Below are 16083 nucleotides of genomic sequence, written 5' to 3' on the forward strand. Positions count from 1 at the left end.
ACCGTGCTCCGAGGGTCAGGCGCGCCGGGCAGGGCATCGCGCATGCGCGCAGGGCCGGCCGGCCGGGGCGCGGCGGCTGCGGCGGTCACGTGCCGCCGGGGGCGCGGAGCGGGACATGGACTGGAAGCGGAGCCTGCGGGGCCGCTTGGCCGCCCGCCGTGCCCGTGAGTGCCCCGGGGCCGCGAGCGGGCGGCGGCGGCAGTCCTCGCCGGGGGGTGACGGAGCGCCGGGGCCGCCTCAGGTGGGGCGGGCCTGGCGGGGGGGTGGGCAGGGAAGGGAAGGGAAGGGAAGGGAAGGGAAGGTGTCCCCGTGGGTGAGAGTGGCCGCCGGTGCCCGCAGTGACGAGGGGGAGCGGGGTCAGGCCTGGCGGGGTGGTGGGGCGAGCGGCGGCGTGTCCGGTGTTGTTTGAGTTCCCCGTGTGCAGGCTGCCGTGGGGGCCAGACAGGTCTCCGACTCGTTCTGCGGAGAAACAAGCACCCTTCCTTACTTTAGGAGGTAGCGACAGCAGGGGCGAGGCTGAGGACCACTGGGGAGCCGAGTGGACGCTGGTGCTGGAAAGGCTGGTTTGCCTGTGGTACACACCCCTCTGACAGCTTTGGCTGGTAACTCTATTAGTAAGCGAACCAGCAGAGAGCTCATGCAGGTGTATAATCGTATCCCTGTGTTACAGAGTGAAAGGTGATTTTATGCTGCTGCTTGCAGTAAGCGGTGTCTTAAACAATGCTACCACTGTAAAACAAGATTGCTACTGCTTTGTCAGTCATAATTATGTATCTGTTACAATCACATAACCTAGGTGTTATGCAGGTGTGTGCAGTTACTGGAAGAAGTGCTTTGTAGATACTCGAATATACATATGACATATTTGATATATCTGTTATATAATATAAGTAGTAGGCCTGTGCTCCGTTAATTTCTACCTAATACTGTGTTACTAAACAGCATAACTGTATAAGCCTCAGCATTAACTCCTTTTTTTCAAGCTCCTTGTTACATTAAAACTCTATTTGGATACAACACAAAAATTCTTTTCTGTTTTAATCAGCCAAAAAGAGCGAACAAGAGCTAAAAGATGAAGAAATGGAATTGTTCACAAAATACTACATGGAATGGAAAGGAGGAAGAAAAAGTGGCAATACGTCATATACGAACATACCACGATTTTACTACAGGGTAAGTGAGGTATCCAGATAAAATTCAACAAGTTTATCTGTGTTATAAAAGAAAGTTGTGCTTATTCAAAGGGATATTTCAGCTTTAGAGGCTTAAGTAGATTGAAACCTGAATGGTATGGATTGCTAAGCATAATTTTTTTGTTTTGTACAATTGTGGATTTCAGCAGTTTCAAATAATTACTAAGCATCTCATCAAAGGCCATGAAATAGTTTGCTAATCAGGCAGTAGGCTTGGCTGTTTGCTAAAGATAGGAAGTCCTCTTTCTCTTTTAGAGAAACTTTCTGTTTTAACTAGATTTTGAGATACCAGTGTTACAAATATGTATCTTCCTGTTTAGACACAATGGGATGCTGCTTCATGAAAATGGTGGGTCATTGGTTTTGCAGACTAAAGATAGGTCTGTTGCTTGCATCATCCAGCAGAAATGCTTGGTCTGGCAACTTATGTGTGAGACGAATCAGATTGGGATGGGGGAATATGGAAGCAAAAATTCGAAATCTTGGTATTGCTGGCACTTGTCAACTTGACTGCTCAGCTGCTGTCTAACCTCACGTGGTCCTGTATTCCTTAGGATCATGAGTTTCTGCCAATTAAGTTCTCAAGTATCTATGTTTCAGTTGATGAATACATATGCAACCATCCAAGTTCTCGTAGTGCTGTACAGTTTTGCATGTAAACATCAGCAGAACTTTCATACTAAGTGTTCTTCCATCTGTTTTGTTGGCCAAAACAAGTCTAGTAGACATTCACACTTCTGAGAGTCAGGTCTACCACAAAGCAGAAGGCGCTGCTGTCTCCTGACTAAAACACAGTATTAAATGTCTTTTATGTGTAAGCCCTCCTATCTTGCAACTGTGGGAAAGTGCTTACTGGATCAGCTATCAGGTATGAGATATGTCTCTGTCTCTCATGTTAAAGATGTCTTGCTTTAAATAACTAGTTCAATATTGAAATAGTTTGGGACAGTATGCAAGTGATATCCCTGTAAAAGAAGCAGGTACCATACAGCATTCTGGTAGTTTGTTATTTTCTGTCAGGTAAACAGCTTCATCAGAGTATGTGAGTCAGGACTACCTAAGAGTACTTGCTAGATGTGTAGTTTTTGAATGGTACCACTGTACAGAAAATTAAAGTGCCACAATGTTTCTAGCTGCCAGCTGAAGATGAAGTCTTGCTTCAGAAATTAAGAGAAGAATCTAGAGCAGTCTTTCTGCAAAGAAAAAGTAGAGAGCTGTTGGATAATGAAGAGCTGCAGGTAAGAAAATATTTTCTGTATGTTTCGTAATGGTGTCTGACAAGACTTCCTCTTCCTGCAGAGTTTGATTGTCTCCTGTCTATTCTCAGAACCTTGTTGTAAGGTGCCTTGTGTTTGGGCAAGTTGGCTGGTTGTGAGGTACTAGCTGAAGCTGAAGTGCTGCGTAGTCTTGGGCTGATAATGTTAGTGTAAAGCTTCCTCGTTATGATGTATATGAGGACTAAATCAATGGCTTCTAGTTTTCCAGCACATTCCAACAATTTGCCTAGTGGGCCTGGAAGAAGAAATAGGTTCTGTTTACATATCACTGAGACACACTCCAAAGATGGTTGGGTTTACTGCAGTGCAAAGACAAAAGGGATGTGACCCCAGAAATCCTAGTGAGTGAGAGAGAGAGTGTGTGTGTGTTTGTGTGTGTGTGTGTGTGTGTTTAACACCAGTTTAGAGCAGTGGAAGTACTGCTTGCTTGCTTTTCTGAATGAACCGATGATGTGTACTGATTAACTGAGATAACCTTGCAGCACAACCACATTTTTGCTGCATTTCTTAAATGCTCTGTCTTAAGCACATTGATATCTCTAGAGAGATAATCTTCTTAACCAAATACAAATGCCTTTTAAGAATCTATGGTTTCTACTGGACAAACATCAGACATCACCAATGATTGGGGAAGAAGCAATGATCAACTATGAGAACTTCCTGAAAGTTGGTGAAAAAGCTGGACCTAAATGCAAGTAAGGCATTCTTCTCTTGTCTATGCTTACTTTGGTTAAACCTAAGCAGTGCTGTAACTTCCAGTTCTAAAACAGATGGAAACAGTTGAATGGTGAGATGTCCATGTAGTTACAGATGAACTAGTTGCTTTGCATCCTTGCAAAAGGTGCATTGCCCTACATCTCTGAGGGAACTTTTGATAGAAATGTTTTCAAGAGGGGTACTGCATCCTTTTGAAGAAGAAATTCTCATCAGCGTGAGCATTTTTATGATGTTAGTGGCCAGTAAACAGCACATTTTCTGTTTGAAGAGGAAATCATGTCTCCAGAGATACTCCTCAACCTTCCCTAATATCTTCTGATGGAAAATTTCCTACCAGATGTTCTGTGTACAGCATACAATGAATATTCCTTCTTTATGCTCCTGTTGGAGACTGCTATTGTGCACATAGCTTTGTGATTGAGGTTTGGGCAGAAGCAGATTAGTGGTCAATATTGGCAGTTCCTTTTATGTGCATATCATTGTAGAAAATTGGAAGCTACCAAATATATTGTACTAAAGAGAAAATAAATTAATGAAAGCTCTCAAAACTCCCACATCACTGAAGAGTCTCATGAGCAGCAAAGGCAGCTGCTTTTTATTGAGTTTACCATTAATACTTGGTAGGATCCCACTTGATGGGTGTAGTGTAGCAAATTAACATCTTTGAATACACAGAACACATTCTATATTGTTAAAACAGTATTTTAAAGTGTCTGTAAGTTTTGGATACTGTAACTGGATCTATCAGTGCAATGTAATCACATGCATAGAGGTAGCTTTGTGTTTTTCTTTTACAGGCAGTTCTTCACAGCTAAGATCTTTGCTAAATTACTCCATAATGATCCTTATGGGAGGATATCTATCATGCAGTTTTTCAATTACGTTATGCGAAAAGGTTAGTTGATGCTTCTTCTGTGTTAATGAGAAATTGTTTTATTTTCAGGGCTATTTTAAGCTTTATTAATTACTTGCTGTTCTCTTCAACAGCAGTGAGATCTAGCCCTTGATTGCTAATGCTGTTTTCCTGGAGGCTTGGGATTTTTTTCTGATTACTAGGAAGTGGGAGTTCACCCTGCCTCTGAAATCTCTCTCTCCTCTCAGCCAGAGATATCCTTGATCTGTTTATTATATATAGTCATTCTGATTTCCTTTATTCAAGCAGTACTGTGAAGAGCAAAACAGTAAAGTTGTGGCGAGTGTGATCCTAACCACTGTGATCAGACTGTCCAGCAGATAGCTTTGTTTGCTGGTTTTCCTTCTACAGAGTGGTGTTATCTATGTTTTCTAACTGTGCTTTTCAAATATGTCAGTATGTTCTTGTGCTCGTCACTATAGCCTTACCATATTTTCAGCTATTTTGTATTATAAATAACCACTTGGGCTGAAAAATGCAATTTTATTTTTTATAAAATCTGTATCAGATCTTACTGAAAAACATGAGGCTGGCTAGCAGAAAGGAAGGTTGCCCCATTGCCTTGTCCCCTGGCTACTGTGTTCTTAGGTCTGGTAGAGCCTTCAGGAAGGGAGAATGGCACCTTTCCCCAGAGCAGCTCAGCTTGTTTAACTTAAAATCTGTGGTGCAAGGGATGAGAGATGTGTTGAGCAGGAAACCTGGTGAGTAGATGTGCAGAGTGTGCAAGAAAGGAGTAATAGGCCCATTTGCAACAAACAGCAAACCTAAAAGCTTCAGGATAGGAGACTTGTGAAGAAGTCTGTGAAAATTGTATGCATTTCAAAAAGGCCTACCCAGATGTATGCAACAGAGATTTTTTCAGAGCTCTTTATTTCATTTTACCCAGAAGTTTTAAGTCTTGTGCATTTATGGTGATAACCTTTTTTCTAAAAAAAGAAAAAAGAAAGAAAGCCCTGTATGAGGGCTAAAGACCAGGCCAGGTATTAAAGGAAGAAGAGACTTAAATTCCTGTAGGAACTTTCAGTTAATACTTTAGATTGGAATTAGTGATTTCCATCAGTATTTACTGCTAAATGTCCTTCAGCGTGGCACTGAAAGGAGAGGAAAAGTAACATGATGAAGGGAGTTACTCTGTAGCTGCTTGAGCTGGTCCAAGCTGGGGCAGTGCAGTCCCACATTTCACCTTGTTTTGGCGAGGTTCATGCAGCGGAGCTGTCAGCCTCCAGAGTGGTACTGCAGCAGGGAAGAGGCAATATCACCCTGAGCTTAAAACATCTTAAACTGCTGTGCCTTGGGTGTGTGATGGTATTATCTAACCAGCTGAATTCATTAATGAGCTTTTGGGGTTTTTCTTCTATAAAGTTTTAGGAATAGCTGCATGTATTCACATACTTGTGCCAAACATGTAGCATTCTGTCTTTCTCCTTCCTGCCTCCAGCTGGAGGATTTCCCAGAGTCCATGGGTTACAGCTTTTCTTCCTCTTTCTTAATGATCTACACAGTCTTTTTCGGAGGGACCGAGAGAGTGGTGAAGTTAATAACTGAATAGCGGTGAAGCGTTTCCCAAAGCACCCTCTGCTTTCAGTAATGCTCCCCCTTCAGGAGGAAAGGTGGTCCAAACAAGTCAAGCCTAACAGAAGTGGTTTGAATTGCTTCAGGGTGTATGATGCGCACCTGTAAACTTCAGCCAACAAAGAAACAGCCTCACCGTACAACCTCTGTCATTTCTGAGTGATACTTAATCCATCTTGACAAACACTTAGCTTAAAGAGTTGAATGTTGGTATGAAGCACAGCTCGTATTTCATAAGAGGAACTTTTAAACCATTTCTTCACGAAATGGAAGTTAAATTTAACATGGAGTTTGTGAATAATAGTTCTTATGCCTAATCTGTACGCCATGTCTGTTACTGTGTTTTAACAGTGGTCTTATGCACATTGTCCTGTAGGTTGCCTGATTAATGTGCCTTCTCATTGCAAAAATAGATGCTTGTGCTATTCTAATTCTTCTGTTGTAACTCAGAAGTGCAGTCAGGACCCATGGCTGTAGCTGCAATTGTCTTGTGCTGCACGAGGGGCTGTAGCAATCTGACAAGCAATCTGTATGCCACATTGTACAGCTGTTTTTAATCCAGTGAAAATGTGCTGCTACATGTATCTCTAGGTCAGCAAGAGAACAAACCCATATGATTCCATGTATGAGATAAAATGTGGTGTCTGCTCAGCCACCTCTCACATCTAATTACTATAAGGCCGTCTTGGCCACAGCATATCATATATTGCCAGTGACTTTTACCAACTTAGAGACTGAAATGGCATTTCAGAGCAGGGCTGGTGTGTATCATGGCTTTGCTTAAATCTCAGAAAAATGGGAAATAGAGAGATGCACTTAACATCCAACAGTGCCTTGTGGCCTTCAGAATAACTTCAGATTTCTTGCACTGTAATTCTGTTTTCTGTTTTACAGTATGGCTTCATCAGACAAGAATAGGTCTCAGTTTATATGATGTGGCAGGACAGGGCTACCTCAGAGAATCAGTAAGTAAATTCTTGATTAACTTTATGTCTGTCTTTACTCAAATAACAGAGCATCAGAAAGGCTTCAATTTTATTCCAGTCTTATATCATAAAAGCTTATATCATAATCTAGATTTGGGGTGGGCAATTTTGTTTGGATAAATAGCAGTCTGTATATTCTAGAGATTTGGTGGTGAGAGTGCTGCTAGCCTTTTTAACATATGGGTAATTCTCTGAAAAAGAGATCGTGGATATCAAGGTTTCATGTCATAAACACTTTACTAGATTTAGTAGGATATAGCAGAAATCACAAAAAGGGATGGTTAGAGTGGGCCTCCATGAATTATTCTCCTGTTCTAACAGGAGTTAATATTATAAAACAAATAAAGGTTCTAGTTACCACTCTACTTAAAAAGATCTATTAAAGAATATTCAGCAATAGGATAATCCAATTAGGAGTTATGCATTGGTATGTGAAAAAGGTACAGTTGAATACATTTATAATTACATGTAAATATCATCTACTTTGTTAACATTTTGCATTATTTGTAGACCGTTTCAGTCGTGGCATCACATGTGCATGTAAATGACCTAGGATTTCTTGCATGGAGACAGAAGCTTTTTTGCCTGCTTTTATGCTCTTTCCTGCATTGTTGCAGGATTGTATTTTTAACAAAGTAACTTGAAAGCCAGGGTGGAATATAGCAAACATGCAACGATTGTATTCTTTTCTTTCTTAATTCTGCAGGATTTGGAAAACTATATTTTGGAACTTATCCCTACTTTGCCACAACTGGATGGTTTAGAAAAATCTTTTTACTCCTTCTATGTCTGCACAGCAGTTAGAAAGTTCTTCTTTTTTCTGGATCCTCTCAGAACAGGTAGGTCCATGTTTTCAAAATTCTAAATATGTGGGAGTATTTTCACTTTTAAAATGTTTCCACCGATGCTGCTTGTGTTTTCAAAATAATACGCAGTTGTCTTTCATTCAGCAATCTTGTGTTTGAAGATTAATCTCCACTGAAGACCATGAGTCTTTCTGTGGGTCTAATGTACTTCTACAGCTAATTAATTTTAATGAGCTGCCCATCAGTTGTGGTACTATAGAGTTATCTCATAGAAACTGACAATCAATATATTGTTTCATCATAATGCATCATTAGCAGTAGCTAACTTTATAAGTGTTTAGGGTGAATGGAAAACACAGCAACTAACAACAGAACTGTTTGGCAGAACATCCACAGAGCTGTGGAAATGCTCAAGAATGCTTTCTGTGATGTGCTTCTCCTGTCATTAAATTCATGTAAACTCCTGTAAAACCATGTAAACTCATTAGAAAAGGTTTGCAGTTATGGCTGCTAATCCTTATTACAGATGTAGCTCCCTCGGACAACAGTTTGCTTTTTCCTATGCCCTTGATTTAAGTCACAAACTGCATGTGTTTTCAAGATCTAGCTGTGCCACTCGAAGACGTCAGAGTTGTGTGGGCAGTAGCCTGTGGCAGAGGTAATTACAAACACGTAGCGAGAGGGTGTGTGAAGTTATAATGCCATTATTTTGCACAGCTGTTTGTGCAGTGCCTGTGCACCAGTCAAAGCTACACCAGCAAAAGTACATTCTGCCACCTTAGTTTTGTGTCACATCTATACTTTCTCAAGATGTAAAAATACCACATCACTTAAGAGACTATTATTCCAACAAATGTTTTAAGCATGCTTCCTTTGTATTTTTTTATTTTACATTTTGAGTTGATGTTGAACACTCACTTTTTTTTTATCTAGTTTTCTGCATTTAAGGCTTCAGGATAACTCCTCTTCTGCTAATATCGGGCTAGTTTTGTTCAGTTGTTTTAAAAGCTGTCTTTATTTTATCTCTTAAATTACAGCCTTATCTTTGACATTAGAAGATGGTTTTGGTTTTTCTTTTTTTTTAAAAAAAGGCATTTTTTTTCTGCTCAGAATACTTCTTTCTTAAGTAGAACCACCTAAATGAGAACAGTCAAATGGCTAGGTTGGCTGGTGGACTGTTAAAATGTGTTTTCCTTTTCTTGCTGCAGGGAAGATAAAGATACAGGATATTTTAGCTTGCAGCTTCCTGGATGACTTACTGGAGGTAAAGATCTCTTAGCATATCGTATTGTATTTTAATTTACTCTTTCTGAATTCTAACTTTATGTTTCACTTAGTTAAGGGATGAAGAACTTTCTAAAGAAAGTCAGGAAACAAATTGGTTTTCTGCTCCTTCTGCATTAAGAGTTTATGGTAGGTTCCTTTATATGTGAGTGCTTTTTTTTTTTGCCTTTTTTTTCCCTCTCCTCTATTCTATGACTTAGTCACCTTCTTAGCTTGCTTTTCCTCTGTTTTTATATCTTTAAATCCTCCTGATAACTTATCTTTTCAAATCCTTTAGCCATCCTTTCAGTATATCTTCCTGACTTTCTTTACAGTTTCAGTTCTCTACTGTTGCTCCTTACCACGGTTTTCTCCTCTGTCATTTTGTGCTTGTTGCACAAGGTGCAAGACTCCTCTGTAACCTTCTCTTTTTGACTGTTCTATTTGTGCTTTTGCATCACCTTTAGCTCTTTTTTTCATGCTTACAGCAGATCTGTTTAAAATAACATGCTCTTAGCCTTCTGCTCCTTTCTCTTTATACACAGCCTTTAGTTTTGAGCCATTACCTTGGAGTAGAACTTTTAGCACCTTGTTATGGGAATCCCGCCTCCCCTCCTCTCATGTTCTGTTCTCATTTATGATGCTTTATGAATATTATTGTGGATCTAGCATATTCCCACTTAACTGCATTAACTTTATGATGAAAATTAAATAAATGTTTAAAAAGTGCTAAATTTTCTTTCTCTGTTGAAACAGTTCTTCGCTGATACAGTTATATTATGTTTTGCCCTTTATATCTCCTCCCTAGGCCAGTACTTAAACCTTGATAAAGATCACAATGGCATGCTTAGCAAAGAAGAACTGTCCCGGTATGGAACAGGGACTCTGACCAACATATTTTTGGATCGTGTCTTTCAGGAATGCTTAACTTATGATGGTGAAATGGTAATCACATATTTTCACTTTGTTCACAATAGAAAAACTTTTGGCTTATTGATACAGGACATGTCTCATAATTAGTATCTTTAAAATAAAGAGTAGCTTGAGGTAAAGTAAGTTTTGGTTATCATTATGCACACAAATGACCGTGCGGCAGATTAGAAAATTAATTTTCTTAACAGCAAGGTGATCGCAGTGTGGCTTAAAGACAAGTTGCTTGTTCTGAAAAGCAGAGGTGATAGAAAATCCAGACAGCCTAGGATAAAGCTTCTTGTAGATTCAATAACGTAAAGTGCATGTTGAAAAAATGTATAGATGTAGCAATGCTTTTTAGTTACGTGTAATTCTGTAAAGAGAAACAAAGACAAGTGGCACACTTGAGACTAATGCAAGTTAGCTAACTTGTCCACTTCTTCATGAAGAAGACAACAGTGTTTTTTGTTGTAAGCTTTCCGTAGCTGTGAAAAATGGGAAGTCTAACTAAATTAGAGTTAAAATCAAAATTTATATCTGTATTATGAAAGCTTTACTTAACATATTGCTATGCTTGTTCTCTGCATTCAGATGACTCAACTCTAAAAATGATAAATTACAAATTCACTATAGAGTCCTGCTGCTGCCTTAGCAGTTTTTTGTAGAATCACAGAATCATTGAGGTCAGGAGGGATCCTGTTAGTTGCCCTTTGCTGGACTTGCTACAGTATGTCCATATCTCTCTCATACAGGGGAGACCAGAACAGGACCCAGCGCTCAGATGGTTCTAACTAGGGCTGAGCAGAGGGCAAGGATTACCTTCCTCGACATGCCAGCAAAGCTCTTCCTAATGCAGCTCAGGATGTTGTCAGCAGCCTTTGCTGCAAGGGCACGTTGCTGGCGCACGTTCAACTTTGTTGCCTGTCAGGACTCGCAGGTCCATCTGTGCAAAGCTGCTTTCTGACTAGTCAGCCCCTAGCATGTGTTGGTGCATGGGATTATTCCTCCCCAGATGCAGATTTTGCATTCCCTCTGTTGAGCTTGATGAGGCTTCTGACAGCCCATTTTTCCAGCCTGTCAAGCTCCCTCTGAATGGCAGCACAACTCTCTGGTGTTTAAGGTAGACAGGGTTATTATGTACATAGGACTGAAAGATTTCTGTCCTTGTCACAACTATGTATTGATTGGGAAACAAAGAATTAGTACTAGTGAAAAAGAAAAGTGTGATGCATGTTTGTGATGTCTACTAATACTTCTACCACATGATTTACCAAACTACCTACTCTGGTCTAAGGATTATATACTTTAATTGGCCATATAGTTCACCATTTGATAACGGTAGGCTTACTGCCACTGGACATTTAATTTGTGGTACTGAAAATTTTTATATGGCTTTTCTTCACTACTTGGGCATGTCAGCAGTCTAAATATGTATTAAACATTGTTTAAAAGGTTATATAGTATGTTTAATTCGGATTTATTCTTAGAATGCTATTTTACCTCTAAAATGGCAGGACTTCCTATCATCATCAGTCATTAAAAACTAACTTTTCTGTTCACATTGGTGGTAGCAGCCATTTTCTGTTTCATGTTGTCTTTTTCAGAAAATAGACTGATCCCCTACAATGAAATAGCTGCCAATTATAAAGTTCCTGCTTGCAAAATCAATTTAGAAAGAAGACTGTAATAAACATGATTGTATCTACCTTTAGGACTATAAAACCTACCTGGACTTTGTGCTTGCATTAGAGAACAGAAAGGAGCCTGCAGCTCTGCAATATATTTTCAAACTGCTTGATATAGAGAACAAAGGATACCTGAATGTCTTTTCCCTTAATTATTTCTTTAGGGTAAGTCTCTTTATACAGGTAGGCCATTTTCTGTGTTTATAGTCTTATAGCCTGTGTGCTTCTGCATGCAGATCTGCAGGGAATCACTTTAAATTACCAACACCCACTGGGAGGCTAGTAACTACTTCTAAGAAGATTTAAAATATTAAAAAAAAAAATCCAAAACTTGGAAAGAATTCAAAAGGTATTTTCAACATTTCATTTCCAGTTGAAATTAACTGTTTTGGTTTCGTTTAGGAAAAATATTTTCTATTGATTTTTAAAAAAAAAATTGAAACTGTCCTAAAATTCCCTAAAGATTACCTGTTAAAATCTCTTGTGATGGTTCTAACTGGTTATTGACCATTTTTAATTTCCACTATAATCCTAAAATTCAATAGAACGAATTAAAATAATGAAATGCAGTGATGGGCCTCTACATCTGTGGGATTTTTTCATTAAGTGTATTGATTGCAAAAGACTGCTTGCATTTTTCATATTCTGTATTTTTATCTGTAGCTCCCAGAATAGATTTAAAATAAGCTTAAATATTTTTAGTTGCTGTTAAAATTAACCTAAGGCTTGTAAAGTCTTCCTCCAAATCATGGTTTGTGTGTGAATTGTTTTTTTTGTTTTTCTTCTGGCTTGTGGTGGTTTGGGTGGGGAGGGAGGGAGACTCTATGGCCTATGTGGGCAATGTGTTCCTGTGTCTGACTATCGTGACTGAGAAAACACTTCTCCCCTCACCCCTTCCCCCATCGTTGTCTAATTGGAATGCCTCTTGCTGCAGTCGGTGTCCACTGCCTCTTGTCCTTTCGCTGTGTGTCTCCAAGAAGAGTCTGGGTGTGTTGTCTCTAAGCACCTGCTAGGTAGTTGAAGATAGTAATTAGATTTCCCCCACCACCTCAGCCTTCTGTTCTCCAGGTGAATTAATCCCCATCTCAAGCCTCTCCTCTCAGCTGTGCTGTGCTTTAGCCCCCCAAGCATCCTGATAGCTGTCTAATGGCTTCCCGCTGGTTTGTCAATGTCGCATAAAGGGGAGCCTCAAACTGTGAGGCTGCATCTGGAGTACTGTGGCCAAATGTTGAGTCAGGAGGAATCACCACCTCCCTGAACCTGCTAGCTGTGCTTGTACTAATGCAGCCCGGTATTTATCTGCCTTCATCACTACAAGGGCACCCTGCAGATTCTTGTTCAACTTCTTGTGTGCCAAGACCTCCAGCACCTTTCCTGCCAAGCTGTGTCTAGCCAGCTGGCCCCTAGAGCATACTGCTGCATGGGGTTATTCTGCTGCAGGTGCACGCAGGATTTTTGCATGTGCCTTTTGAACTTCATCATGAACTTTGTTTAGTAGTCGTAGCTGTGTTGTACGCTTGATGGGCAACTGTCGGGCCAGGACTTGGCAATACTAAGGATCCTAGAGAAATTAAGCAATTACTTGTCTTCTCTCCCTGCTTTTACAGCTCACCATTCCCACCACTTTCTCCACTTCTGTTCACATGGCAGTAGGATTCAGGGAAGCCAGGGGCCATAGCAATTGTCTCTGACTCTGATTTTAATAAAGGGTGTTAATTTACAGTTTTGCATTTTACAAAAACATGAATTTTCACATTGTCATAGTACATAAGTGATTCTAATATGAACGCAATTTAACGAGGAAATTCTGTATAAGCTACTGTGACACAGCTATTTTTGTGCATATCTCCAGTTACATGCTTACTTTATCGGTTAGTCATTGAAAAGATTCCTTGACTACAGCAGATACTTGATCATACTCCAAAACGTGTCCCTCCTTTAAACTTTTGGAAATTGAATGTTCTAAGTTTTCCTCGAAATCAGAACAGTTCGTTTTGACTCTGTGAATAATTGCTTTTCTGTTAGCCTGGGTGTGGGTAGGTCTGCACCTACAGAAGCTGTGCTGACAAGGCTATGCAGCTTGTGCTAGTGAAACAAACAGTTTTGTTCATAGTTGTTATTTGCAGGCAGAGGTTTGGTGATGGAGCTGTAAATAATACCACATTAAAAGAACTAACGGTAGGGAGTACAATTTTGCTCAAAACGAGAAATGCTCACTTACATTATGAACCAGGAGAACTTTCTGTGCATGGACAAATGCTCAAATAGACAAATACATCATCTCCCTCACGTTATTATTTGATCAACCAGAATACAGGTTCCATTTTCAAAGTAATTCAAAGTGTGAGTAGCCACGCTGCTTTGTCTGTCTCCTGGTTGGTCTTTTCCCTTCTCTTTTTCCCTAGTCTGTATCTCACACTTTGTCGGAAAACTGAACCTTCTGCTTTGAGTGTATTACTGTCTTAAGCTTTGAGTGTTGAGTGGTAATATTCAAGTGTCTGCATATCCCATTTGCAGGGTGCTCAAACACTGGTCATAATGAAAGTTGGATTCTTGGTGTATTGACTAAGAACTGTGAACCTAGAGATGCATATCGTTGATGATGCCTTAACTCACCCCTGCCTCATCTGTGGAAGGGAATTGATTGCCAGCTGTACCATGAATGCTTTGTTACAGGGCAATGCAGCTTCAGATGCAGAAGCATTAAAAAAGTTTCATACAGCGTCAGTATAATACTGCATTACCTATTCCTAACTTTTTTTTCCTAGGCTATTCAGGAACAAATGAAAATCCATGGACAAGAACCAGTTTCTTTTCAGGATGTCAAGGTTAGTTTTACTGAATAGAGTACTACGTGAAATATTTTCAATAAGCATTTCATAATTTACTTGTATCGTAGTTTCTAGGTTCTTGTATATTTACTTGCAGAGTAGTAGAGATAATCTGACTTGTCCTACTTATAGGTTTGAAAATGTCTTTCTATTCAGCAGTTGCTCTGTAAGAAATCTGGTGTGCAACTGTTCTAGTAGTTTCCTGACAAAGTACCTGTTAAATACATGTTGCTGTGCCTTAACACTTGAAGGTAGTTGGTATGTCTGTTTTATGGTTCAGGATCATCCCTCGGCAGGGACGGACTGGTGACTAAAAAAAAAAACCTGTCTATAAAACTCTCTTTATTACTGCCTACTTTACATTTAGCAGTTTTGGTACTTAAAGTACAAGAGCTTCTATAAAACTTAGCTCATACAAGCAAACTGAGTTTCATGTTGCCACTCCGAGGCCAAAGCCTCCCGAGAAAAGTAAATTCTTATTTGAGATGCAGGAGCTGAGCACACTCCTCCTATCTGTAGCCAGTTATTGTGCTTTGTATCTTAAATGGTTTGGGACTTAATAGCTTTTTTTGGTAAATCGGTGTGGGTGGCACTAGTTACCCAAAGATCATTCTGTGTATGGTATAAAGTAGCTGTTATTCTACTCAATGTGTGGGTGGTTTTTCCCCAATTTTAACTTTTCTTTCATAGGATGAAATCTTTGATATGGTGAAGCCTAAGGATCCTTACAAAATCTCCCTTCAAGACTTAATCAATAGCAGTCAAGGAGACACTGTTACCAGCATTCTAATTGATCTGAATGGGTTCTGGACATACGAGAACAGAGAGGTCCTTGTGGCAAGTGATAATGACAACACTGCTGATGTTGATGATACATGACTTTGAACAGGAGCAGACTGTATCCATAGATAGATACATCTCAATCTGATGCACCAACTGTTGGAAGCTGGAGACATTCATTATCTGAATCAATGCCTCTTCCATTTTACTTCCCGCCCCTTCCCCCCTGCCCCCCGCCACCCAATGTAAAATGTGGTACATAAGGAATCGCAGAACTAATTTCTGAAACCAAAAAAGCAAGTGTTGTTTAAGAGGTAAAAATTATCTCTTTTTTTAATAAATATTTTTGAACCTTTTCCCTGTGTACCAAGCCCTATTCTTATTTGAATACCCTATTCTAAATGTGAGTTTACCCTGAAAGTAAGGATGTGGTTCTTGGTATCTTCAGCACTGGCCTGTATCCACACAGCCACCCCAAGCCTCCCACTGCATTCTGTATGGCTTCCTCTGATGATAGCACTGTTGAGCATTCTGTTGTAAAGGCAAAAATCTTCAGTAAGAGTTTAGGCCTTTTTCTTCTGTATGTATGTGTCCAGCTTCAACTGTCTAACAGAAAGGGTAAGTAAGTAACTACTGAACTGACCGAATAGTTACCTAATTCTGAAGAGGTTCATTAAGAGAAGTAAAACTGCACTGGCTTTAGGTCTAGTTAAAACTAATCCAAACACCTGTATAAAGGCTTTCACCAGCTTAACCTGCTGGGCTAGTATTTTATGTGGTTTAACTAAATTGCACAGCTGAGCTGCAGCAGTAGTTAAAGCAGTGAAACTCTCTTGAACAAAGCTGTAGAAGTGTTTCAACTTTGAGATAAAATTACAATAGCTCCAGGCCAGAGGTGGTTGCAATCCTGCATTATGTGTTAACACACTGAGTATGTTAACAAGTACTACATGAGATTGTAAGGAAGGGGTGGGGGTAGTATGGTATTTTGAATTTCAGTGCTTGAATATTCCACCAGGATGTGTGACTCAGTAAATATTGAAAATAGTGAACAGGCACATGCTCCTGGGTGTAGGCATAAAGTTTTAAAGACCACACAGTTTTAAAGGAAAAGCTATAGCCAACTTCCAGTTCAAAAATTATATTAA

At 39.8% G+C, this 16083-nt stretch overlaps 1 protein-coding gene across 1 annotated transcript; it reads left to right on the top strand.

Moving 5' to 3' along the window:
* Positions 1 to 115: 115 nt before the first annotated feature.
* On the top strand, positions 116 to 15299 carry PPP2R3C (protein phosphatase 2 regulatory subunit B''gamma). The gene is made up of 13 exons (XM_059819860.1): positions 116 to 164; positions 1046 to 1173; positions 2327 to 2431; positions 3053 to 3165; positions 3985 to 4082; positions 6567 to 6637; positions 7365 to 7497; positions 8673 to 8728; positions 8802 to 8877; positions 9536 to 9672; positions 11352 to 11489; positions 14093 to 14152; positions 14846 to 15299. Exons 1-13 carry the CDS (start codon positions 116 to 118, stop codon positions 15032 to 15034), a joined length of 1353 nt encoding a protein of 450 aa, XP_059675843.1. The 3' UTR covers positions 15035 to 15299.
* Positions 15300 to 16083: the final 784 nt, after the last annotated feature.

The sequence above is a fragment of the Gavia stellata genome, chromosome 7 (genome assembly GCF_030936135.1).
Source record: "Gavia stellata isolate bGavSte3 chromosome 7, bGavSte3.hap2, whole genome shotgun sequence".
Lineage (NCBI taxonomy): Eukaryota > Metazoa > Chordata > Aves > Gaviiformes > Gaviidae > Gavia > Gavia stellata.